Source organism: Mustelus asterias, chromosome 26 (genome assembly GCF_964213995.1).
Source record: "Mustelus asterias chromosome 26, sMusAst1.hap1.1, whole genome shotgun sequence".
Taxonomy (NCBI): domain Eukaryota; kingdom Metazoa; phylum Chordata; class Chondrichthyes; order Carcharhiniformes; family Triakidae; genus Mustelus; species Mustelus asterias.
Genome location: NC_135826.1, coordinates 37,659,446 through 37,684,509, shown reverse-complemented (window position 1 = coordinate 37,684,509; position 25,064 = coordinate 37,659,446). Strand labels below are relative to the sequence as shown.

Below are 25,064 nucleotides of genomic sequence, written 5' to 3'. Positions count from 1 at the left end.
GGGATAGATCCCTGTTTCGACTGATCTTTTGGACCAATCAGAATCCAAGCCTGAGCTCATCATATCCCTTACTGACAGGTTTTTAATTTCAGTTTTGGACACGTTACTCGCTGTCATTTATTATCCAACCTTATTGTCCTTGGGGAGGTCATGGTGAGGTATCTTCCCAAATCACTGCAGTCCATGTGGTGTCGGTGCTGGGGAGGGAGTTCCTGGAGTTTCAGTGGCAATATAATTCTAAATCAGGAGGGACTTGGACATGATGATAATCCCACTGCCCTTGTCTTTCACTTTCGAGAGATTGTAGCTGTTGTGAATTGCTGTCCATGCCCCATTAAGGAGACGTAACTTAAACTGCAGTTACTCATAACCTACCTCAACAGGATGTGATGCATTGGTTCCATGACGTGAGGGCAGTCTGCTAGCTGTTAGCGGTGGAGATCAGGAGTGGGCCTCACAGCCTCTTAGTCAATATTATCTGTACATAATCTTACCTTCAAATATTGTTGCACATTTACATTGAACAGAGGAAGAATGTAACATCAGGCAGTATGGGTTTGAAGATTTGACTGCAAAATATACGAGCTTCAACCCTTCCATGTCCAAGAGACCAGCTGGTGTAAAAGTGAAACAACTGTACACCATTCTGCAATTCTCTACAAACTCTACACACCTCGGGCGGAACTTTCCGGCTGTTCACACCTGCAGGATTTTCCAGTTTCGCTGCAGTGAACGGAGATTTGGCTGAGTGCCAAATTCTATGTCATGACCTGTAGCAGCAGCGGGTGTGAACATTTTTGTTGGCAGCCCTGCGAGTGCGGGGGGAGTGCGAGTGCGGGGGGGGGGGGGGGCAAGTGCGAGGGGTCGGCGAGGGTGGGCGCGAGGGGTCGACGGGGGGGGGGGGTGCGAGTGGGGGGGGGGGGGGGGAGCGCGAGTGGCCCGGGCGGGGGAGGGGGGGGGAGGGCAAGTGCGAGGGGTCGGCGAGGGCAGGTGCGAGGGGTTGACAGGGGATCAGGGCTTAGGGCTACTTAGTTTTCTCAACTGTGATTTTCCAAACCAGATAAACAAGGCGTTAAAGTTAAAGTTGCCTCCACAGACTGAACACATTCCGTCTGGCTACCAGCAGTTTAAAAAATCCAGATAAATACGATGGACACTCAGATCGATAGGAGTGAAGCTTAATTTCAGAATGCACCATCTGCCTGTGGCAGTTAGGGAAGGACAGTGAATTCTGCTCTAACTAACAAAGCCCACATTCCATCAATTAATTTGAAAAGATAATGGGGTGAATTTTTCCGTCCTGCCCGCCATGGGAATCGGAGCGGGAGAGGGGCGGGACCATGGAAAGGTCTGTTGACCTTGGGCAGGATTTTCTGGTTTCGGGACGAGCTAGGTCAGAGATTTCCGCCCTATGAATTAGCTAAGCTGAACATTGGACAGAAAGTTTGAATACAAAATCCAACTGATGGCAGATCCTGCAGAAGTGGTCAGCATGAGAGAGGAAGTGGCCTCATTGTATCACCCTGGCTGAGTAATTCAGAGACGTGCGGGGTAATGCTCTGGGTTCAAATCCCACAAAGCCTGAGGCTGAAATTTAAATTCAATAAAACCCTGGAATTAAAAGTCTGATGATGACCTGAAACCATTCTCAATGTTTTAAAACCCCTCTGGCTCACTAAAACCTGGTCTACATGTGACTACTAACCCACAGCAATGTTGACCTCTGTTCAAGGGCAATAAATGCTGGTGATAGTTTAATTCTGCAAGGTTATCCTTGAGTGAAATGATGCGCTTTAAAGAAACCAATCTTCAATGACAGCAATCGTGACTCACGGTGACAGGATGAGATCTATTAATCCCATGAATTTGGGATGTCTGTAAGCAGAGGTGTTAAGGGTCAGATTAGTGACTCAAAGCTTCCAATGAACAATATCTAAATATCATTTACGAATAAAGAGCCATGGACGGCTGTGTGTGTGTGTGTGAGAGAGGGGTTTGCGTGTGTGAAAGAGAAGGAATGAGTGGTGTGTGAGGGGTGGAGGGGGGGGGGGGGTGAGTGCGAGGGGCCGTGGGGGGGGGTGGCGAGTGCGAGGGGGGGCGAGTGGGAGGGGCCGGGGAGGGGGGGGCAGGTGCGAGGGGGGGGTTGTGGCGAGCGCGAGGGGAGGGGGGGGGGCGAGTGCGAAGGGGCCGGGGCGGCGGGGGGGGGGCGTGAGGAGAGCGAGGAGGTGAGCGTGAGGGGCCATTCCCACCCAGAGTTGCTGTCCATTCCCATCCCTCCTCACACTGGGTGAGACTGAGTGAGGGAACAGTCGAATACTGGGAGTGAGCTGCTTACACACATTCTCACGCTTTCACTCTGTGAAAGGCACCACTGTTTATTCCTAATTTTTTTCAATCTGAATTTCTTCTTTTGACATCAGATGTCAAATTAAAAATAAAATAAATAAGTGTTTAACATTCTGCCAAATCTTATCTTTCTGAGTGTAGAGGGAGCTTTACTCTGTATCTAACCCCATGCTGTACCTGTCCTGGGAGTGTTTGATGGGGACAGTGTAGAGGGAGCTTTACTCTGTATCTAACCCCGTGCTGTACCTGTCCTGGGAGTGTTTGATGGGGACAGTGTAGAGGGAGCTTTACTCTGTATCTAACCCCGTGCTGTACCTGTCCTGGGAGTGTTTGATGGGGACAGTGTAGAGGGAGCTTTACTCTGTATCTAACCCCGTGCTGTACCTGTCCTGGGAGTGTTTGATGGGGACAGTGTAGAGTGAGCTTTACTCTGTATCTAACCCCGTGCTGTACCTGTCCTGGGAGTGTTTGATGGGGACAGTGTAGAGTGAGCTTTACTCTGTATCTAACCCCGTGCTGTACCTGTCCTGGGAGTGTTTGATGGGGACAGTGTAGAGGGGTCTAATTCCAAATTTATTTTTTCAAAGGTAATGCTTTGTTTATTTTAGATGTTACTTCCTAATTTCTCCATCTATATCTTGTGGTCTTTGTTTAGCTGGAAGTCCATTGGACAGTCCGAGGAATTCCTGTATCGGCGTTGCTCCCAACTTCCCATTTGCTCGCAGGTAATGAGAATTCCTGACACTGTGTCCCAGTCATCCAATACGAAGAATATAGCCAGTAGGAAAATGAAGCTCCCTCTCCAATTGACACCTTTCTGCACTCCCACCTGAGACCAGCATGCTCTCATTACAGTCCCATTACAGCCCCAGCCCCCACGACCGTTGTGGCCCTGTGCCCATTACAGTCTCAGCCCCCGTGCCCATTGCGGCCTCGAATCCAGGTCCAGCTGGTTAGTAAATTATTGTGAGGTAAATCTGGGACTTTGTCAATTGATAGCTAACTCAGAAACTAGGAGCAGGAGTAGGCCATTTGGCCCTTCAGGCCTGCTCTGCCATTTCTTGTGATCATGGCTGATCACCCAACTCAACATCCTGATTTTGCCCTCCCCATATGCCCTTCTACCCAAGAGCTATAACCACCTGCTACTTGAAATCAGACAACGTTTTGGCCTGAACTGCTTTCTGCGGTAGCAAATTCCACATGCTGACCACTCTCTGGATGAAGAAATTTCTCCTCCTCTCAGTCCCAAAAGATTTATCCCGTATCCTCAGACTGTGGCCCCTTGTTCTGGATTCCCCCATCATCGGGACCATCCTTCGCTGAATATCAGTTGAGATTTCTGGGAGTTAGCCCATTGGGCTTAGGCTCTTTCCTCTGGTAATCGGCATTTCTTGTCAGCTCGAGCAGATCCTCACCTCAAACTGTTCACCTGACTTCTTCCTCAAACTACAGACTAAAGCCTTTGCTTCACATCGGGGCTCCTTCACTAACTGTGCAAATCTGTCATCGTGGCATTACTGGGGCCTGTCTTGTAACAATCCTAATTCCAAATCTGGTCCCAACTCTGGTCACTGCCCCCAAATCCAATGATCAGTCCTGGCCCTGAGTCCCAATCCCAGCCTTGATCCCTGACCTCAGACCCTGTCTCCAATCCCAATCCCAGCTCCTGTTTCAGTTAATCTGAATTTGCCGATACCTTCAGCTTGTGTTCAATAATAGGGTGCCGGTTGAGTTGGGATTGGCTGAGCTTGTGAGAAGGTTTTGTTGAGTTGACTTTTCATGTTCTAACTGCTTTTTGTCAGAGTGGATGGCCGTCGCTGGTCGCTGGCGTCACTCCCATCATCAGGATATGGAACCAACACCCCCAGCTCCACCCTGTCAGTGAGTAACTCATTGGGGAGATTGGATTGTCTCCCAACGCTCAGCCCTCCAGCTGGAGGTGTGACAGAGGGAATGGGAAGGGAGAGAAGGGTCAGAGAAGGGAGGGTGGATTGGGTGGGGGGGAGGGTGGGATAGGATAAAGGGGGAAGGGCAGGTGGGAGGGCAATCATGATGGGAGGGGGGTGATGGGAAGGAGGGGAAAAGGGAAACGCAGGGTTTGAGGAGGAAGCATAGGGGAGTTCATCCACTAGATAATGGGTAGGGGGTGGGGAGGTTGTGTGGAGGAAGTGGGGTGTAAGGGGGAGTTGTGTGTGGGACATGTGGGTGTTGTGTGTGGGGGGGGGGTGAGGGGGGTAGTGGGGGGGGTGGGTGTTGTGTGTGGGGGGGGTGGGGGGGGTGGGTGTTGTGTGTGGGGGGGTGAGGGGGGTAGTGGGGGGGTGGGTGTTGTGTGGGGGGGGTGAGGGGGGTAGTGGGGGGGGGGGTGTTGTGTGTGGGGGGGGTGAGAGGGGTAGTGTGGGGGGGGTGAGGGGGAGGTGGGGGTTGTGTGTGGGGTAGGGGGTGTGTGGGGAGGTGGGAAGAGAGCTGTGTTGTTCCTCTGTCATTTCCATGTTATTATCTCTGGTGTCCAGATCGATCGATCAGTCTCTCAGTGAATTTGAACCATTTTTCTCTGTTTTTGGTGATATTTTCCAGTCCTCCTCCTCCTCTCAGGAACGGTTACATCAGCTGCCATTCCAGCCCACAGCAGATGAACTTCGCTTCCTGACCAAACATTTCCGCAGCTCAGACAGTATTGCTGATGAAGAGGGGCGACATTCACCCACCATGCGGCCTCGATCTCGGAGTCTGAGGTAGGGGCACAGCAGCACGAGGAGGGGCTGTCAACATTCGCTGGGGAAGGGGGGAGACACATTCTCCAACATAGCCTTGACTCAGAATGCAGCTGCGAGGGCAGTCCCAGATCCAACAAGAGATCAGAGCAAAGCTCGAGCACTCTCACGTTCTGCCACAATTGGACACTCTTTGCTTAGGGAAATAATGAGCCCCAAACGAATAAATCCACAGCTCTGAAATGCAGACTGCACTCATACACGCAGAGAAACAGGAAGTCAACCCGCTATCTATTCTAAACATCATCAGTGGTGAGGTTTCAGGAAGTCTGCTATTTAACAGGAACATGAGTACTTAGCAGTGAAGTAAATAGAGCAGTTTAGATCCCATTAATGAAAGCATCTTCATCATCAGAATTAAACCACTTCATATCCTGTGGATCTGATGAACTGAAGCTTCCAGCTGGTTGAGAATGTTAGCGCTCACACTGTCTCCAAGAGGGATCGAGTGTCCCAATGGGACTGACTGGATTTCTTAACGCAGACTGGAATGGACTTGCTGGGCCGAATGGCCTCCTCTGTACAGTTATAATCAGCACCTTGAGGCTCCAAGGGCAGTGGCCATTGGTAGTACTGCAGGAGGCCTGGGACATGGAACAGCCATGGAGGCCCTGGATATTGATAAGGGACGTTGCCTTGCTGGGACAAGTTAGGCAGGTCCTGGCAAAGGGAGGCAGTTTTAAAGTCGGGGGTGATTTTGCACAGGGTACCTGAACAGGAGGGTCCCCCACTCGAAGGCAACAGGCAGGCCATCAGCCTTCCTCTAACAACAGAGGGAAGAGGCCCTGAAATGGCCACTACTGCCTCAGTTGGCCAAGGTAAACATGGCTGGCCTCAATATTTCATACCCCTGTCTTGGTGAACAGATTCGGGAAGGCAATGGGCTCTCCATCTTCTGCCTCCTTGTCTCATTCAACGCTCACCCTGTCTCTCAGCCTGCTTTTGGGTACGCATTAACAAAATAATAATAGCAAAGCTGTCTCTAACATCAATAATGTTTTAATATTTCTATTTCATTGCAGTCCTGGCCGATCTTCCGCTTCCTTTGATAATGAGATTGTGATGATGAATAATGTTTACCGAGAGAGGTTTCCTAAGGTAAGAAATCAAAACGTAACATTACACCTGACGTTGCTTGGTAAATAGCAGCGTCACATGGCAGCCCCAGTACAGCTTTCTCTGCGTAACATGCTTGAAGGTAGTGGATTAAACATAGAGACAGAAGGAGATAGGACAGAGAGAGAGGCCATTCTGCCCATTGTGTCCATGATATCCAAAGTAGAGCTCTCCAGCCTAGTCCCACTTTCTGGCTCCTGGTAGAGCTACAAATTCAGGTGCAGTCAGTTTTAATAGAGACTCCCTTTCAGACGGTGAGTTCCAGAACCCTATCACCCTGAGGGGGGAATCGTTCTCTTCTGACCCTTCTGCCAATCACTTTAAATCCATGCACCCTGGTCATTGACCTCCCTGCTAACGGAAATCGATTCTTCCTATCCACTGTATCCAGGTTTCTCATAACTTTTCGCATCTCAATTAAATCTCCCTCCGCTTCCTCTGCTCTGAGGAAACAAGCCCAGTCTCTCGAACCTCTCATAAGAACATAAGAAATAGGAGCAGGAGTAGGCCATCGAGCCCCTCGAGCCTGCCCCGCCATTCAATAAGATCATGGCTGATCTGAAGTGGATCAGTTCCACTTACCCGCCTGATCCCTATAACCCCTAATTCCCCTACCGATCAGGAATCCATCTATTCGTGATTTAAACATATTCAACGAGGTAGCCTCCACCACTTCAGTGGGCAGAGAATTCCAGAGATTCACCACCCTCTGAGAGAAGAAGTTCCTCCTCAACTCTGTCCTAAGCTGACCCCCCTTTATTTTGAGGCTGTGCCCTCTAGTTCTAGTTTCCTTTCTAAGTGGAAAGAATCTCTCCATCTCTACCCTATCCAGCCCCTTCATTATCTTATAGGTCTCTATAAGATCCCCTCTCAGCCTTCTAAATTCCAACGAATACAAACCCAATCTGCTCAGTTTCTCCTCATAATCAACACCCCTCATCTCTGGTATCAACCTGGTGAACCTTCTCTGCACTCCCTCCAAGGCCAATATATCCTTCCGCAAATAAGGGGACCAATACTGCACACAGTATTCCAGCTGCGGAGTTAATGTTCTCCAGTCCTGGAAACATCCTGGTAGATCTCCACTCTAATGTGATTACATCCTTCCTGTCATGCTCTGACCAGAACTATATCTAATTGTAGCCTAATTAGTGTTTATATAATTCTAGCATGATCTTCCTGCTCTTATATTCTGTGGCTTGACTAAGAAAGGAAAGTGTTCCATATGCTTTCTTAACCACCTCATCTAATGCCCAGCTAACCTTCAGGGTCCTGTGGAAATGACTCTGATTCCCTTTGGTTCCTTTAGAACATCTTTAGCATTCTGTCATACATTGTCAGCCCTCCTCAAATGCACCACCAGACATTTCTCTGGATTGAATTCTATTCGTCCATCCGATGAGTCCATTCATCTTTTCCTGTAATCAACAGCATTCTTCTCCATTATTATATGGAATATATGGGATAAACAGCACAGAAACAGGCCATTCAGCCCAACCAGTACATGTTGGTGTTTAAGCTTCACTCAAGCCTCCTCCCATATTTTCTTAAGTCTATCATTCCAAACCTCTACTCTTTTCTCCAGCTGTCCAGCTTTGTCTTAAATGTACTGATTTGATTCACTCCCTGTAGCAGTGAGTTCCATATTCTCACCACTCTCTGGGTAAAGAAGTTTTTATTAGATTTCTGAGTGACTATCTGATATTGATCTGATTCAGATAAAGCTCGGCACAACATCGTGGGCCGAAGGGCCTGTTCTGTGCTGTACTGTTCTATGGTCTATGTTCTGATAGTCTCCAGTTCTGTTCTTCCTTACCAGAGGAAACATTCTCTCGGTATCCGACCTGTCAGAACCGTTTGTAATCTTAAATACCTTATTAGGTCACCCCCTCAGTCTTCTATTTCCAAGCGAGAACCTGTCAATCCTTTCCTGATATTTATATCCTTGTATTTCTTTCATATCTGATGATTGTGACCTCTCTGAATTTCACTCTGTCACTCAATTGCAATCAAAGTTCTTCTGCTTCCCGTTACTGTGTTCGATCCTGTTACTGTTTTCCAAATGCTCTGCTATAAAGAGTGTTTGGGTCTGGAATGCACTGCCTGGAAGTACAATCTGCACATTTTCAGATCTCGTGTTTGAGGATATCTCCCAATCTCGATTGATCTCTGATCCAAACCTGTTCTCCTGTCGAAGATCTGATAATGCCTTAGAACAAAGAACAATACAGTTCAGGAACAGGCCCTTCGGCCCTCCAAGCCCGTGCCGCTCCCTGGTCCAAACTAGACCATTCTTTTGTATCCCTCCATTCCCACTCCGTTCATGTGGATATCTAGATAAGTCTTAAATGTTCCCAGTGTGTCCGCCTCCACCACCTTGCCCGGCAGCGCATTCCAGGCCCCCACCACCCTCTGTGTAAAATACGTCCTTCTGATATCCGTGTTAAACCCCCCCCCCCCCCTCACCTTGAACCTATGACCCCTTGTGAACGTCACCACCGACCTGGGGAAAAGCTTCCCACCGTTCACCCTATCTATGCCTTTCATAATTTTATACACCTCTATTAAGTCTCCCCTCATCCTCCGTCTTTCCAGTGAGAACAACCCCAGTTTACCCAATCTCTCCTCATAACTAAGCCCCTCCATACCAGGCAACATCCTGGTAAACCTCCTCTGTACTCTCTTCAAAGCCTCCACGTCCTTGATTGAACCTGTCTCACCTATACTTCCAGGCAGTGCATTCCAGACCTGAACATTCTTTACAGCCAAGCATTTGGAAAACAGTGCTAGGATCGGACAGAGTCAGCATGGATTTATGAAAAGAATTTCATGCTTGACAAATCTACTGGAATTCTTCCAGGGTGTAATAGTAGACTTGATGAGGAGGAGCCAGTGGATGTGGTTTATTTGGACTTTCAGAAGGATTTTGACAAAGTCCCACACAAGAGATCAGCCTGTAAACTAACGCATGGGTCTGGGGGTCGTATATTAAAACAGATACAAAACTGGTTGGCAGACAGGAAATCAAGAGTAGGAATAAATGCACAATTTTCCAATTGGCAGGCAGTGACTAGTGGGGTTGTGCAGGGATCAGTGCCGGGACCCCAGCTATTGACTATATATAGTAATGATTTAGAAGCGGGAACTAAATATAACATCTCCATATTTGCAGATGATACAAAGCTGGGTGGGAGGATGAGCTGTGAGGAGGATGCAGAGTGACTTGGACAAGCTAGATGGCGAGACTGATGGATGGGGAGAGATTGAGTCAGTTAGGATTATATTCGCTGGAGTTTAGAAGGATGGAGGGATCTCGAAGAAACCTATAAAATTCTGACAGAACTAGACAGGGTAAGTGCAAGAAGGGTGTTCCTGACAGTGGGGGTGTCCAGAACCAGGGGCCACACTGTGAGAATACGGGGTAAACCGTTTAGGACTGAGATGAGGAGAAATTTCTTCACCCAGAGAACAGTGAGTCTGTGGACTCCACTGCCACAGAAAGGAGTCGAGGTCAAAACATTGTTATCAAGAAGCCGTTAGATATAGCACTTGGGAATAAAGAGATCTAAAGATGGGGGGAAGTGGGAACAGAGTTGGATGATCAGCCATGACCATAATGAACAATGAAACAGGCCTGAAGGACTGAATGGACTACTCCTGGTCCTATTTTCTATCTTAATGTGAAATGGGTTTTTTTTTCACATCACATTTATTTCTTTTGTAAACCATTTTCAATCTGTACCTGCTCGTTCTTAATCCTTTTACGAGCGGGATCAGTTTCTCCCTATCTACTCTCCAACCCCTTCATGATTTTGAACATCTCTATCAAATCTCCTCTTAGTTTCTTCTCTCCAAGGAGAACAATCCCAACCTCTCCAATCTATCCTCATCACTGAAGTTTCTCAGCCTTGGAACCATTCTTGTAAGGCTCTTCTGCACTCTCTCTAATGCATTCACATCTTTTCTATAGTGCGGCGGCACCCAGAACTGTACAGAATATTACAGCTGTGGTCTAACTAGTGTCTTGTATAAGTTCAGCATAACCTCCTTGCTCCTGTACTCTCTGCCCCTATTAATAAAGCTCAGGATACTATAGACTTTATTAACTGCCACCGTCAATGATTTATGCACAAGTACATCCAGGGATCCCTGTTCCTGCACCCTTAGGAATAGTATCCTTTGTTGTATATTGTCACTCCATGTTCTTCCTAACAAAATGCATCACCTTTCACTTCTCCACATTGATCTACCACCTATTTGCCCACTCCGCCAACTTGTCTTTGTCGTTTTGAAGTTCTAGACTGTCCTCTCCACAGTTTACAATATTTCCAAGTTTTGTATCATCCGCAAACTTTGAAATTGTCCCCTGCACACCAAGATCTAGATCATTAATATATATCAGGAAAAGCAAGTAACCCAATACTGTCCCCTGGGGAACTCCACTACAAACCTTCCTCCAGCTCACGAAATATCCATTGGGACTTTTTTCTCTGGAGCGTAGGAGGCTGAGGGTTGATCTTATAGAGGTCTATAAAATAATGAGGGGCACAGATCAGCTAGATAGTCAATATCTTTTCCCAAAGGTAGGGGAGGACAAGGGAGGGAATCTATGCATGGAGCCAGAGGAAATGGGTGAGGTATTAAATGAGTACTTTGCATCAGTATTCATCAAAGAGAAGGACTTGGTGGATGATGAGGCTGGGAAAGGATGTGTAGATAGTTTGAGTCATGTTGAGATCAAAAAGGAGGAGGTATTGGGGTTCTTGGGAAACATTAAGGTAGACAAGTCCCCAGGGCCTGATGGGATATACCCCAGAATAAAGAGAGAGGCAAGGGAGGAAATTGCTGGGGCCTTGAGAGAAATCTTTGTATCCTCACTGGCTACAGGGGAGGTCCCAGAAGATTGGAGAATAGCCAATGTTGTTCCTTTGTTTAAGAAGGGGAGCAAGAATAATCCAGGTAATTACAGGCCGATGAGCCTTACATCAGTGGTAGGGAAATTATTGGAGAGGATTCTTCAAGACAGGATTTATCCCCACTTGGAAATAAGTGGACGTGTTAGTGAGAGGCAACATGGTTTTGTGAAGGGGAGGTCGTGTCTCACGAACTTGATCGAGTTTTTCGAGGAAGTAACGAAGATGATTGTTGAGGGTAGGGCAGTGGATGTTGTCTATATAGACTTCAGTAAGGCCTTTGACAAGGTCCCTCAAGCCAGACTGGTGCAGAAGGTGAAATCGCATGGGATCAGAGGTGAGCTGGCAAGGTGGATACAAAACTGGCTCGGTCAAAGAAGACAGAGGGTAGCAGTGGAAGGGTGCGTTTCTGAATGGAGGGCTGTGACAAGTGGTGTTCCTCAGGGATCAGTGCTGGGACCTTTGCTGTTTGTAATGTATAGAAATGATTTGGAGGAAAATGTAACTGGATGGATTAGTAAGTTTGCGGACGATACAAAGGTCGGTGGATTTGCGGATAGCGATGAGGACCATCAGAGGATACAGCAGGATATATCTCAATTGGAGACTTGGGCGGAGAGATGGCAGATGGAGTTTAATCCGGACAAATGTGAGGTAATGCATTTTGGAAGGTCTAATACAGAGGAAATATACAGTAAATGGCAGAACCCTTAAGAGTATTGATAGGCAAAGGGATCTGGGTGTACAGGTACACAAGTCACTGAAAGTGGCAATGCAGCTGGAGAAGGTAGTCAAGAAGGCATACGGCATGCTTGCCTTCATCGGCTGGGGTATTGAGTTTAAAAATTGGCAAGTCATGTTGCAGCTTTATAGAACCTTAGTCAGGCCACACTTGGAATATAGTGTTCAATTCTGGTCGCCACACTACCAGAAGGATGTGGAGGCTTTGGAGAGGGTACAGAAAAGATTTACCAGGATGTTGCCTGGCATGGAGGGCATTAGCTATGAGGAGAGGTTGGAGAAACTTGGTTTGTTTTCACTGCAGCGACGGAGGTTATGGGGAGACCTGATAGAAGTCTACAAGATATGAGAGACATGGACAGAGTGGATAATCAGAAGTTTTTTCCCGGGGTGGAAGAGTCATTTACTAGGGGGCATAGGTTTAAGGTGCGAGGGGCAAGGTTTAAAGGAGATGTACGAGGCGGATTTTTTACACAGAGAGTCGTGGGTGCCTGGAATTTGTTGCTGGGGGAGGTAGTGGAAGCGGATACGGTAGTGACTTTTAAGGGGCATCTTGACAAGTACATGAATAGGATGGGAATAGAGGGATATGGTCCCCGGAAGAGTCGGGGGTTTTAGTTAAGTCGGGCAGCATGGTCGGTGCAGGCTTGGAGGGCCGAAGGGCCTGTTCCTGTGCTGTAATTTTCTTTGTTCTTTGGGAGTCTAAAATTAGAGGGCAGAGATTTAAGGTGAGAGGGGAGAGATATAAAAGTGTCCAGAGGGGCAATTTTCTCACACAGAGGGTGGTGAGTGTCTGGAACAAGCTGCCAGAGGTAGTAGGAGAGGCGGGTACAATTTTGTCTTTTAAAAAGCTTTTAGACAGTTACATGGGTAAGATGTGTAAAGAGGGATATGGGCCAAATGCGGGCAATTGGGATTAGCTTAGGGGTTTAAAAAAAGGGCAGCATGGACAAGTTGGGCCGAAGGGCCTGTTCCCATGCTATGACCATTAATTACTCTCTGCTTCCTGTTATTATTCCAAGGCGTTCTCATGACCCTGCAGGAAAATACGCCAACATTAGTGGTTCTTTTGATTCCTGTTTGTGAATTGATAACCCGTTCATCCCAGGTATCAGTTGAGTAAACTTCTCTGAAGTGCTTCTAATGAATTTATGTCCTTTAGTAAATAAGGAGACCAAAACCGTACACGGTACTCATGATGGGCCAAATGGTCTCCTTCCTCAATGTAACAATTCTGTGATGTGCTCTCTCTAACACCCTGCGTAACTGTGGCAAAACATCTCTACTTTTATATTCCATTCCTCTTGCCATAAACACCAACATTCCATTTTCCTTTCTAATCACTTGTTGTATCTGCAGACTAACCCTTTGTTGTTCATATACAAGGACGCCCAGATCCCTCTATACCTCAGGTTTCTGCAATCTCTCTCCATTTAAATAGTATTCTGCTTTTCTATTCCTCCTGCTAAAGTGAGCAAGTGCGTATTTTCCCACATTTTACTTTGCCAAATATTTGCTCACTCATTTAACTTGTTTATATCCCTTTGCAGACTCCTTGTTCGGAATTTTCCTGTCCCGCCCGCCACGGGAATCGTAGCGGCCGGGGGCAGACCGTGCAAAGGTCCATTGACCTCGGACGGGATTTTCTGGTTTTGGGGCGAGCACGCCTCCTCTTCACAACTTATTTTCCTCTCGATCTTTGTGTCATGAGCAAATTTAGCAACATTATGTTCGGATCCTTCACCCCGTCAAAGTCAATTGTGAACAGTTGCGGTCCCAGCCCTGATCCCTGCGGCACTCGATTCACCATGTCCTGCCAACTGTAAAATGACCCATTTATCCTTGCTCTCTGTTTCCTGTTTGCTACCCAATCCTCTATCCATCCCAATCAGTTACCCTTTGAACCATGTGCTCTTATTTTGAGTAGTAACCTTTGAAGTGACCCCTTGTGGCCTTTGGAAATTCAAGTACATTCACAGGTTCCCTTTATCCACGTTTGTTGCTTCAAAGAACTCTAATAAATTATTCAAACATGATTTCCATTCCACAAAACCATGTTGACTCTGATACATTACAGCAGTTTTCTCTCTGTCTCTCCTGACTACCGATCAGTTCTGCCCCCTCACCTCGACTTGTCAACTTAATTGAATCACCTTCACCTGCACCAAGTCATTGTGGACTTCAAATAACCTGAGAATACATCATCCATCACTCCCACACATACTCTTAGCTCCTTTTACAGATTGCCATATTCACACTCTTCTGCCAATCAATATAAATCATTGATAAATATGCAAATGTTTTCCACTGTCTCTGGGTATGTTTATTGAATTTTGTGTTCCACGATGGTGACATTGAAATATGTCTCCAGTGCATCTATGACTTGGCATGTGTGGCTTTACCCTCATCAATCCCCAGAATAATGGGATGTATGTAGCTGTACTGAGCTGCTCCTAGTCTGGCCTTACAGACCCAATGCAGTGTGACATGGAGCAAATTTCCTGTACCACTTTATCCAGGCCTCATCCTGATTTAGGATTGCGACTATCACAAAGCGCTTGGTAGAGGTGGAGAGTTTTCTGGTGCTTTGGTTAAACCACGGTCACCGTGTGACCCTAACATAATGTGGCCAAATTGATTGTGTCAACTTGCAAATCCTCCCAATAGACGCTAGTGACAGACGGTAAGAGTGGGAGAGATTCCTGGTCAGTCATGTGATGGAAGGAAAATTAGTGTCTCTACCAACACTGTCCATAGCTCCAGACGACAACATGGGTGTAAAAGTGTTTGTTACCGTAGCAACTCAGACTCCCCGAGTCAACTGTAACATGGCACACAAGAATTTTGAATTTCCTGTTCGGCTAATTGTCATTTCATTCTCATCCTTTCTGTCAGTTTCTCTTCACTTTCCTTCTCAACCCATTGGGTGGGATTTTACAGCTCGCTTGTCTCGAAACCCTAAAATCCTGCCCGAGGTCAACCATGGTCCATCCCTCGCCCGCTCCGATTCCCATGGCGGGCGGGACAGTAAATTCTGGCCATTGTGTTTGGACAGGTTATTGAATTAACACGCTTCATAATTTCTGTTCCATCCTGTTTGCTCTATCTTATCATCCAAGGAGCTCTGGTTTTGATTCATAAGAACATAAGAAATAGGAGCAGGAGTAGGCCATCTGGCCCTTCGAGCCTGCCCCGCCATTCAACAAGATCATGGCTGATCTGAAGCGAATCAGTTCCACTTACCCGCCTGCTCCCCATAACCCCTAATTCCCTTATCGATCAGAAAACTATCTACCCGTGATTTAAACATATTCAACGAGGAAGCCTCCACCACTTCAATGGGCAGAGAATTCCAGAGATTCACTACCCTCTGAGAGAAGAAGTTCCCCCTCAACTCTGTTCTGAACCGGCCCCCCCCTTATTTTGAGGCTGTGCCCTCTAGTTCCTTTACCTTTTGTTCTTAAAGAATGTACCCAGCCTGTTCCTGGAACATATTTTTAAAGATGATCTATTGTTCTGTAACAGTCTGTCCTGTTAATCTGTGATCCCATTTTATCCGGTATTTCTCTTCTCATCCCATTGAAATTAACCCTCTTCCAATCTACTATAGATTGTTCCTTGTTCTTCTCCATTATTAATCCACGCGTTATGATCACTCTTACCTAAGTGTGCCCCCTCAGACACTTGATCACTTGGTCCAGCTCATTCCCCAGCATAAGATCCAATAATACCTTCTTTCCAGTTGGACTAAGAACACAATGGTCAAGGAAATTCTCCTGAACACATTTCAGAAATTCATCCCCTCCTTTTCCTTTACTCTAATTTTATTCAAAACTTAAATTAATGAACTCCTTCAGTATCAGAACATTTTAGTTCTTGCAGCTCAGCTTGCAGGATCTCATCTCCCTTTCCATCGATGTCATTGATACCAATGGACATGTTTCCTGATCACGCCCACCGCGAGACTGAAAATTCCTGCCTGAGGTCAACGGACCTTTAAATTGTCTGGGAATTTTCCATCCCGCCCATGACAATTCCCGTGGAGAGTGGGTCCGGAAAATTTACCCCCATATGGATAATGAGCTCTGGCTGTTCACTCTCCCCATGCAGAATGCTCTGCACTCCCATGGATTTGAACCTATAATCCAGGGCTGGTCCTCGAGGGCAGTATTGAGGGAGTGTAAGAGTTTCCGAGGAGATGGTCCTCGATGTGGCCACATCTCTCTCCTCAAGTGGAAGTAAAAGATTTCAAGTTCAACTTGTGGAAGAACCCGGGAGTTTGTTTGACTCGGTGTTCTGGACAATGTTCATAAAACATTGTGAGGCTGACTGCAAACTCCTGCCTCGATACTTGCTGCCGCTGTCCAGCTGAGTTGGAAGTTGTCATTCCAATCTCTATTGGGATGGGTTTTCTGTGTAACCTTTTACCCCATTAACTGGATCTTTTTTCTCTTCCTTTGCTGATAGGCTACAGCTCAGATGGAGGAACAGCTTCAGGACATTATCAGCAGCTTCTCGCCGGACAGCGTTTTGCCACTTGCAGACGGAGTTCTTGGCTTCATCCATCATCAGATCATTGAATTAGCACGAGACTGTCTGGAGAAGTCACATGAAGCCCTCATCACCTCCCGCTACTTCCTCGAGTTACAGGAAAATTTGGAGAAGTTGTTGCAGGATGTGAGTACCCAGCCCAGCCATAGAACAATACAGCACGGAAACAGGCCCTTTGGCCCAACCGGTCCATGGTGCCCTCCCAGCTAGTCCCAATTACCCACGTTTGGCCCATATCCCTCTAATCCTTCCCCATCCATGTACTTATTCAAATGCTTTTTAAATGTCGCTATTGAACCTGCCTCAATCGCATTCTCTGGCAGCTCATTCCATACACGCACCACCCTCTGCATGAAGAAGTTGCCCATCGGGTCCCTTTTAAATATTTTCTCTCTCACGTTAAACCTATGTCCTCTCGTTTCCAATTCCCCTTCCCTGGGAAAAAGACTGGGGGAGAGTTTTCCTGTCCCGCCCGCCACCGGAATCGTAGCGGTCGAGTGGTGAACCATGGAGAGGTCCGTTGGCCTTGGATGGGATTTTCCGGTTTTGGGATGTGTGCAGCTGGAAAATCCCACCCTGAGTGTGTTCATCCGATCGATGCCCCTCATGACTTTATACACCTCAATAAGGTCACCCCTCATTCTCCCACGTTCCAAGGAATAAAGTCCCAGCCTGGCCAACCGCCCCCTATAACTGAGGCCCACTGATCCTGGCAACTGGTAAATCTTCTCTGCACTCTTTCCAGTTTATCAATGTCTTTCCTATAACAGGATGACCAAAACTGTACATAATATTCCAAGTGCGGCCTCACCAACCACTTATACAACTATAACATAATGTCCCAACTTCTGTACTCAGTGCCCTGACTGATGAAGGCCAGTGTGCTAAACGCCTTCTTTACCACTCTGCCTACCTGTGACACCACTTTCAATGAATTATGTACTTGTACTCCCAGGTCCCTCTGTTCCTCAACACTCCCCAGAGCCCTACCATTCACTGTACAAGTCCTACCCTGGTTTGACTTTCCAAAATGCAACACCTTACACCTATCTGTATTGAAACCCATTTGCCAATCCTCGGCCCACTTCTCTAACTAATCAAAATTCACCTGTAATTTTTGATAACCTTCTTCACTATTAACGATACCTCCTAATTTAGTATCATTCGGAAACTTACTAACCATGCCTTGTCACATTCACATCCAAATCATTTATATCAATAACAAATAACAAGGGTCCCAACACCAATCCCTGAGGCACGCCGCTAGTCACAGGCCTCCAGTGCGAGAAACAACCTTCGACCATCACCCTCTGCTTCCTACCATTGAGTCAATTTTGAATCCAATTTGCTAGCTCTCCCTGGATCCCATGCAACCTAACCTTCCAGACTAGCCTGCCATGCGGCACCTTGTCAAAGGCCTTGCTAAAGTCCATATCGACAACAATTACTTCCCTACCCTCATCAATCCTCTTGGTTACATCTTTGAAAAACTTTAAAAGGATTGTCAGACATGACTTCCCATGCCCAAAGCTGTGCTGAATATCTCTATTCAGACCCTGACTATCCAAATGTTGGTAAATTCTGGCCTTCCGAATCCCCTCCAGTAACTTACCCTCCACTGATGTCAGGCTCACCGGCCTGTCATTCCCTGGCTTGTCTTTGCTACCCTTCCTAAACAGCAGAACAACATTATCCACCCTCCAGTCTTCCGGAACTTTGCCAGTCGAAAAAGATGAAGCAAATATCTCTGAAAGGGCCTCTGTAATTTCTTCCCAAGTCTCCCCACAAGATCCGGGAATGCGCTTGATCAGTCCCAGGAGATTTACCCACCTCAATGCGCTTTAAGACTGCAAATACCTCCCCCCTAGTAATAGGCATGCGACCCAAGACATCACCACTTGTTTCCTTTATTTTTTTTAGCACCCATGATTTTCTCCTTGGTAAACATCGAGGAGAAATATTCATTAAAAATCTCCCCATCCCCTGTGGCTCCACACACAGACAACAATGCTGATCTTTAAGGCAACCTATTCTCTCTCTAGCCAGCCTTTTACTCTTAATATAGCTATAGAACCTCTTGGGATTTTCTTTAACCTTACCTGCCAGATCCATCTCATTCCCTCTGAAGTGTACTATTACACTTATTGTCAGAGGGATTCACTTGTCCCCGATTCCCTACACCCAACGCATGCTCCAGTCAATTTTTTAAAAATTCATTCATGGGACATGGGCGTTGCTGGCTGGCCAGCATTTATTGCCCATCCCTAGTTGCCCTTGTTCAGAGGGCAGTTGAGAGTCAACCACATTGCTGTGGCTCTGTAGTCACATGTAGGCCAGACCAGGTAAGGCAGCAGATTTCCTTCCCTCATGGACATTAGTGATCCAGTTGGGTTTTTCTGACAATCGACAATGTTTTCATGGTCATCAGTAGATTCTTAATTCCAGATTTTTAAAATTGAATTCAAATTCCACTATCTGCTGTGGCGGGATTCGAACCCGGGTTCCCAGCATATTAGTTGAGTTTCTGGATTAAAAGTCTAGCAATAATACCCCCCACTAAGCCATTAGTCCTGTCCAGTCCAATCCAACCTAAACCTGAAAGTGAGATCAGCTTTCCATCTTGCAGAACAAGGATACCAAATTTCAACCAATTACAACAATTTACTACAGGGCCAGAGGGTGCTGATTGGTTGGCAAATGGACCCTAATTGGCCAAAACAATACTGTGGCGAGAGCAATAGGGAACTATAGGAAATTAAAAATGAGACGACACAAGGCTTGAACATATTGTTTTTGTTTGTAGAAAGTGACCGCTGTGTGTCACTTGTAGCAAGTATAAATGATAAAAGTTACAATCTCCACTAATTATCTTCAATCAAAAGCTATCCAACAGTTAAAGAACAACAAGGCATCTGGAGCAGATGGAATCCCCTCCAAAACATGGTGGAAAAACACTATTGGTGCAAATACATGACCTCATTTCCATTATCTGGAAGGAGATTCTGTAATTGTGACCATCTTCCAGAAAGGTGACAAGAGCAACTGCAGGAACTAGAGGAATCTCCCTGCTGTTGGCCGCACCGAATGTCATCGTAAAAATCACCCTTAATCACCTTCTCCCTGCAGCTGAAGAGCTCCTCCCAGAGTCACAATGTGGATTCCACCCACTAAAGAACACAACAGACATGATCTTCACCGCGTGCCAACCGGGAACAGTGCCAACCCTCGTACATGGCCTTCTTTGACCTCACAAAGACCTTTGACACTGTCAGCCATGGGGGATTATGGAGCGTCCTCCTCCATTTTAGCTGCCTTCAAAGGTTTGTCACCATCCTGCTTCATGATGAAAAGCAAACCGTGATCTTAACCAACAGATCCACCACAGACCCAATTCACATTCGGACTAGCATCAAACAAGGCTGCGTCATCCCACCAACACTCTTCTCTATCTTCCTTGCTGCAATGCTCCATCTCGCCCTCAGCAAGCTCCCTGCTGGAGTAGAGCTAAACTACAGAACAAATGGGAATCTGTTCACCCTCCACTGCCTGCAGGCCAGATCTGAGTTGTCCCATCCTCTGTCACTAAGCTACTGCATGCAGACGATGCTTATGTCTCTGCACACTCGGATGCTGAGATCCAAGCCATCGTCAACATCTTCACTGAGGTGTACCAGAGCTTTTGGAACTTACACCAAACATCTGTGAAATGAAGGCCTGTCTCAAACTGGCCCCACCTCACAGTGCTGACCCCAGTTATCAAAATCCACAATGAGGCCTTGGACAACGTTGTTCTTGGAAGTCAACTGTTAACAAGGGCACATATTCATAACAGGTTTCAACACCGCCTTCATTGTGCCAGCGCAGCCTTCGGTCGCCTGAGGAAGAGAGTATTTGAAGGTCAGGACCTCAGACCCGGCACCAAGCTCATGGTCTACAGAGCAGTAGTGAGACCCGCCCTCCTGTATGAGTGAGACCCGCCCTCCTGTATGAGTGAGACCCGCCCTCCTGTATGAGTGAGACCCGCCCTCCTGTATGAGTGAGACCCGCCCTCCTGTATGAGTGAGACCCGCCCTCCTGTATGAGTGAGACCCGCCCTCCTGTATGAGTGAGACCCGCCCTCCTGTATGGCTCAGAGACATGGACTAGGTACAGCAGGTACCCCAAAACCCTGGAGCAGTATTACCAGTGCTGCCTCTGCAAGATACTGCAAATCCATTGGGCAGGATTGGCGCACCAATGTCCTCGCTCAGGCCAACATCCCCAGCACGAAGCACTGACCGGGCTCGATCAGCGCCGCTGGGCGGGGCCACATTGTCCACATGCCGGAATGAGACGCCTGAAATCAGCACTCGGCTCAGAGCTTCAACATGGCGAGCGAACCCCAGGACAGAGGGAACGCCTTCAAATTTCCCTGAAAAGAGTGCAACATTCTTATTGACCCCTGGGAATCCCTGGCCCAAGTCCACTCCAAGAGGAGGACAACTCGGGCACCTCACCCACCCACTCCTCCAACCACCATCTTCCCCACAGTATTGCTTTGGCCAATCAGGATCCATTTGCCAACCAATCAGCACCGTCTGGCCCTGTAGTGAATTGTAATTGGTTGAAATTTGGTATCCTTGTTCTGCAAGATGGAAACTTTCGATGGGGAGAGTTATAAAACAGAGATCTAGGGGTACAGGTTCATAGCTCCTTGAAAGTGGAGTCACAGGTGGACAGAGTGGTGAAGAAGGCATTCGGCATGCTTGGTTTCATTGGTCAGAACATTGAATACAGGAGTTGGGATGTCTTGTTGAAGTTGTACAAGTTATTGTAAGGTCACACTTGGAATACTGTGTACAGTTCTGGTCACCTATTATAGAAAGGATATTATTAAACTAGAAAGAGTGCAGAAAAGATTTACTAAGATGCTACTGGGACTTGATGGTTTGAGTTATAAGGGGAGGCTGGATAGACTGGGACTTTTTTCTCTGGAGCGTAGGAGGGTGACCTTATAGAAGTCTATAAAATAATGAGGGGCATAGATCAGCTAGACAGTCAATATCTTTTCCCAAAGGGGAGTCTGAAACTAGAGGGCATAAGTTTAAGGTGAGAGGGAAGAGATACAAAGGGGTCCAGAGGGGCAATTTTTTTCACAGAGGGTGGTAAGTGTCTGGAACAAGCTGCCAGAGGTAGTAGTAGAGGCGGGTACAATTTTGTCTTTTAAAAAGCATTTACATGGGTAAAATGGGTATAGAGGGATATGGGCCAAATGCGGGCAATTGGGACTAGCTTGGCGGTTTAAAAAAAGGGCAGCATGGACAAGTTGGGCCGAAGGGCCTGTTTCCATGCTGTAAACCTCTATGACTCTATGACCTGTGACAGAGACTGTAGGTCACACATTGGACTTCTCACTCACCTGAGAACTCAGTTTCAGTGTTGACTCTGAGGGGCAGCACGGTGGCACAGTGGTCAGCACTGCTGCCTCACAGCACCAGGGACCCGGGTTCGATTCCCGGCTTGGGTCACTGTCTGCGTGGAGTTTGCGCATTCACCCAGTATCCGTGTGGGTTTCCTCCGGGTGCTCTGGTTTCCTCCCGCAATCCCAAAGATATGCGGATTAGGTTGATTGGCCATGCTGAATTGCCCTTGGTGTCAGGGGGACTAGCAGGGTAAATATGTGGGGTTATGGGGATAGGGCCTGGGTGGGATTGTGGTCAATGCAGACTCGATGGGCCAAATGGCCTCCTACTGCACTGTAGTGATTCTATGACTGCTTCAGAAGGAATGTGAATAGAGGTTCAAAAAGTTCTGTTCAATCACAGAATCATATCGAACAGCAATTTGGAAAGCATTAACAGGAATTGGACAAAGCCAGCATGGGTTAATGAAAGGCAGATCATGCTCGGAGTTGAGAGGGTCGGCTTATGAGGAGAGGCTGAGTAGACTGGGGCTATACTCATTGGAATTCAGAGGAATGAGGGGAGACCTTATAGAAACATAGAGAGGTAATTATGATGCAATTAGGCAAGAATTAGGGGGCATACGTTCGGAACAGAAACTGTCAGAGAAAGGAACTAATGAAAAGTGGAACTTTTTCAAGGAACAAATACTGGGTGTCCTTGATAGGTATGTCCCTGTCAGGCAGGGAGGAAATGGCCGAGTGAGGGAACCATGGCTCACGAAAGAGGTGGAATGTCTTGTGAAAAGGAAGAGGGAAGCTTATGTAGGGATGAGGAAACAAGGTTCAGATGGCTCGATTGAGGGTTACAAGTTAGCAAGGAATGAGCTGAAAAAGGGCCTTAGGAGAGCTAGGAGGAGACATGAGAAGTCCTTGGCGAGTCGGATCAAGGAAAACCCCAAGGCTTTTTACTCTTATGTGAGGAATAAAAGAATGACCAGGGTGAGGTTAGGGCCGGTCAAGGACAGTAGTGGGAACTTGTGTATGGAGTCAGTAGAGATAGGCGAGGTGATGAATGAATACTTTTCTTCAGTGTTCACCAAGGAGAGGGGCCATGTTTTTGAGGAAGAGAAGGTGTTACAGGCTAATAGGCTGGAGGAAATAGATGTTCGGAGGGAGGATGTCCTGGCAGTTTTGAATAAACTGAAGGTCGATAAGTCCCCTGGGCCTGATGAAATGTATCCTAGGATTCTTTGGGAGGCAAGGGATGAGATTGCAGAGCCTTTGGCTTTGATCTTTGGGTCCTCGCTGTCCACGGGATGGTGTGGAGATGCCGGCGTTGGACTGGGGTAAGCACAGTAAGAAGTCTCACAACACCAGATTAAAGTCCAACCTTTTTTTTAAAAAGTCCAACAGGTTTATTTGGTAGCAAATACCATACGTTTTCGGAGCAGAGCTCCTTCGTCAGATGGAGTGGATATCTGTTCTCAAACAGGGCACAGACACACAAATCAAATTACAGAATACTGATTAGAATGCAAATCTCTACAGCCAGCCAGGTCTTAAATGTACAGACAATGTGGGTGGAGGGAGCATTCAACACAGGTTAAAGAGATGTGTATTGTCTCCAGACAGAACAGCTAGTGAAATTCTGCAAGTCCAGGAGGCAAGCTGTGGGGGTTACTGATAATGTGACATAAATCCAACATCCCGGTTTAGGCCGTCCTCATGTGTGTGGAACCTGGCTATCAGTTTCTGCTCAGCGACTCTGCGCTGTCGTGTGTCGTGAAGGCCGCCTTGGAGAACGCTTACCTGAAGATCCAAGGCTGAATGCCCGTGACTGCTGAACTGCTCCCCCACAGGAAGAGAACAGTCTTGCCTGGTGATTGTCGAGCGGTGTTCATTCATCCATTGTCGTAGCGTCTGCATGGTTTGCCCAATGTACCATGCCTCGGCACATCCTTTCTTGCAGCGTATCAGGTAGACAACGTTGGCCGAGTTGCAAGAGTAGGTATCGTGTACCTGGTAGATGGTGTTCTCACAGGGATGGTGCCAGAGGACTGGAGAATGGCGAATGTTGTTCCTCTGTTTAAGAAAGGGAATAGAAATGACCCTGGTAATTATAGACCGGTTAGTCTTACTTCGGTGGTTGGTAAATTGATGGAAAAGGTCCTTAGAGATGGGATTTACGACCATTTAGAAAGATGCGGATTAATCCGGGATAGTCAGCACGGATTCGTGATGGGCAAGTCGTGCCTCACAAATTTGATAGAATTTTTTGAGGAGGTAACTAAGCGTGTTGATGAAGGTAGGGCAGTTGATGTCATATACATGGATTTTAGTAAGGCGTTTGATAAGGTCCCCCATGGTCGGCTTATGATGAAAGTGAGGAGGTGTGGGATAGAGGGAACGTTGGCCGATTGGATAGGTAACTGGCTGTCTGATCGAAGACGGAGGGTGGTGGTGGATGGAAAATTTTCGGATTGGAGGCAGGTTGCTAGCGGAGTGCCACAGGGATCAGTGCTTGGTCCTCTGCTCTTTGTGATTTTTATTAATGACTTAGAGGAGGGGGCTGAAGGGTGGATCAGTAAATTTGCTGATGACACCAAGGTTGGTGGAGTAGTGGATGAGGTGGAGGGCTGTTGTAGGCTGCAAAGAGACATAGATAGGATGCAAAGCTGGGCTGAAAAATGGCAAATGGAGTTTAACCCTGATAAATGTGAGGTGATTCATTTTGGTAGGACTAATTTAAATGTGGATTACAGGGTCAAAGGTAGGGTTCTGAAGACTGTGGAGGATCAGAGAGATCTTGGGGTCCATATCCACAGATCTCTAAAGGTTGCCACTCAAGTGGATAGAGCTGTGAAGAGGGCCTATAGTGTGTTAGCTTTTATTAACAGGGGGTTGGAGTTTAAGAGCCGTGGGGTTATGCTGCAACTGTACAGGACCTTGGTGAGACCACATTTGGAATATTGTGTGCAGTTCTGGTCACCTCACTATAAGAAGGATGTGGAAGCGCTGGAAAGAGTGCAGAGGAGATTTACCAGGATGCTACCTGGTTTGGAGGGTAGGTCTTATGAGGGAAGGTTGAAGGAGCTAGGGCTGTTCTCTCTGGAGCGGAGGAGGCTGAGGGGAGACTTAATAGAGGTTTATAAAATGATGAAGGGGATAGATAGAGTGAACGTTCAAAGACTATTTCCTCGGGTGGATGGAGCTATTACAAGGGGGCATAACTATAGGGTT

The 25,064-nt window shown here is 47.1% G+C and overlaps 1 protein-coding gene across 1 annotated transcript in view; it reads left to right on the top strand.

Annotated features, from left to right (window-relative positions):
• Positions 1 to 25,064, top strand: part of LOC144479702 (microtubule-associated serine/threonine-protein kinase 3-like) — a 138,009-nt gene that overhangs the window by 38,555 nt on the left and 74,390 nt on the right. Inside the window, exons 2-6 of the mRNA XM_078198731.1 lie at positions 3,002 to 3,071; positions 4,152 to 4,230; positions 4,924 to 5,081; positions 6,143 to 6,218; positions 16,358 to 16,567. Coding sequence (XP_078054857.1) covers positions 3,002 to 3,071; positions 4,152 to 4,230; positions 4,924 to 5,081; positions 6,143 to 6,218; positions 16,358 to 16,567 — 593 coding nt within the window. The remainder of the gene's footprint in view (positions 1 to 3,001; positions 3,072 to 4,151; positions 4,231 to 4,923; positions 5,082 to 6,142; positions 6,219 to 16,357; positions 16,568 to 25,064) is intronic.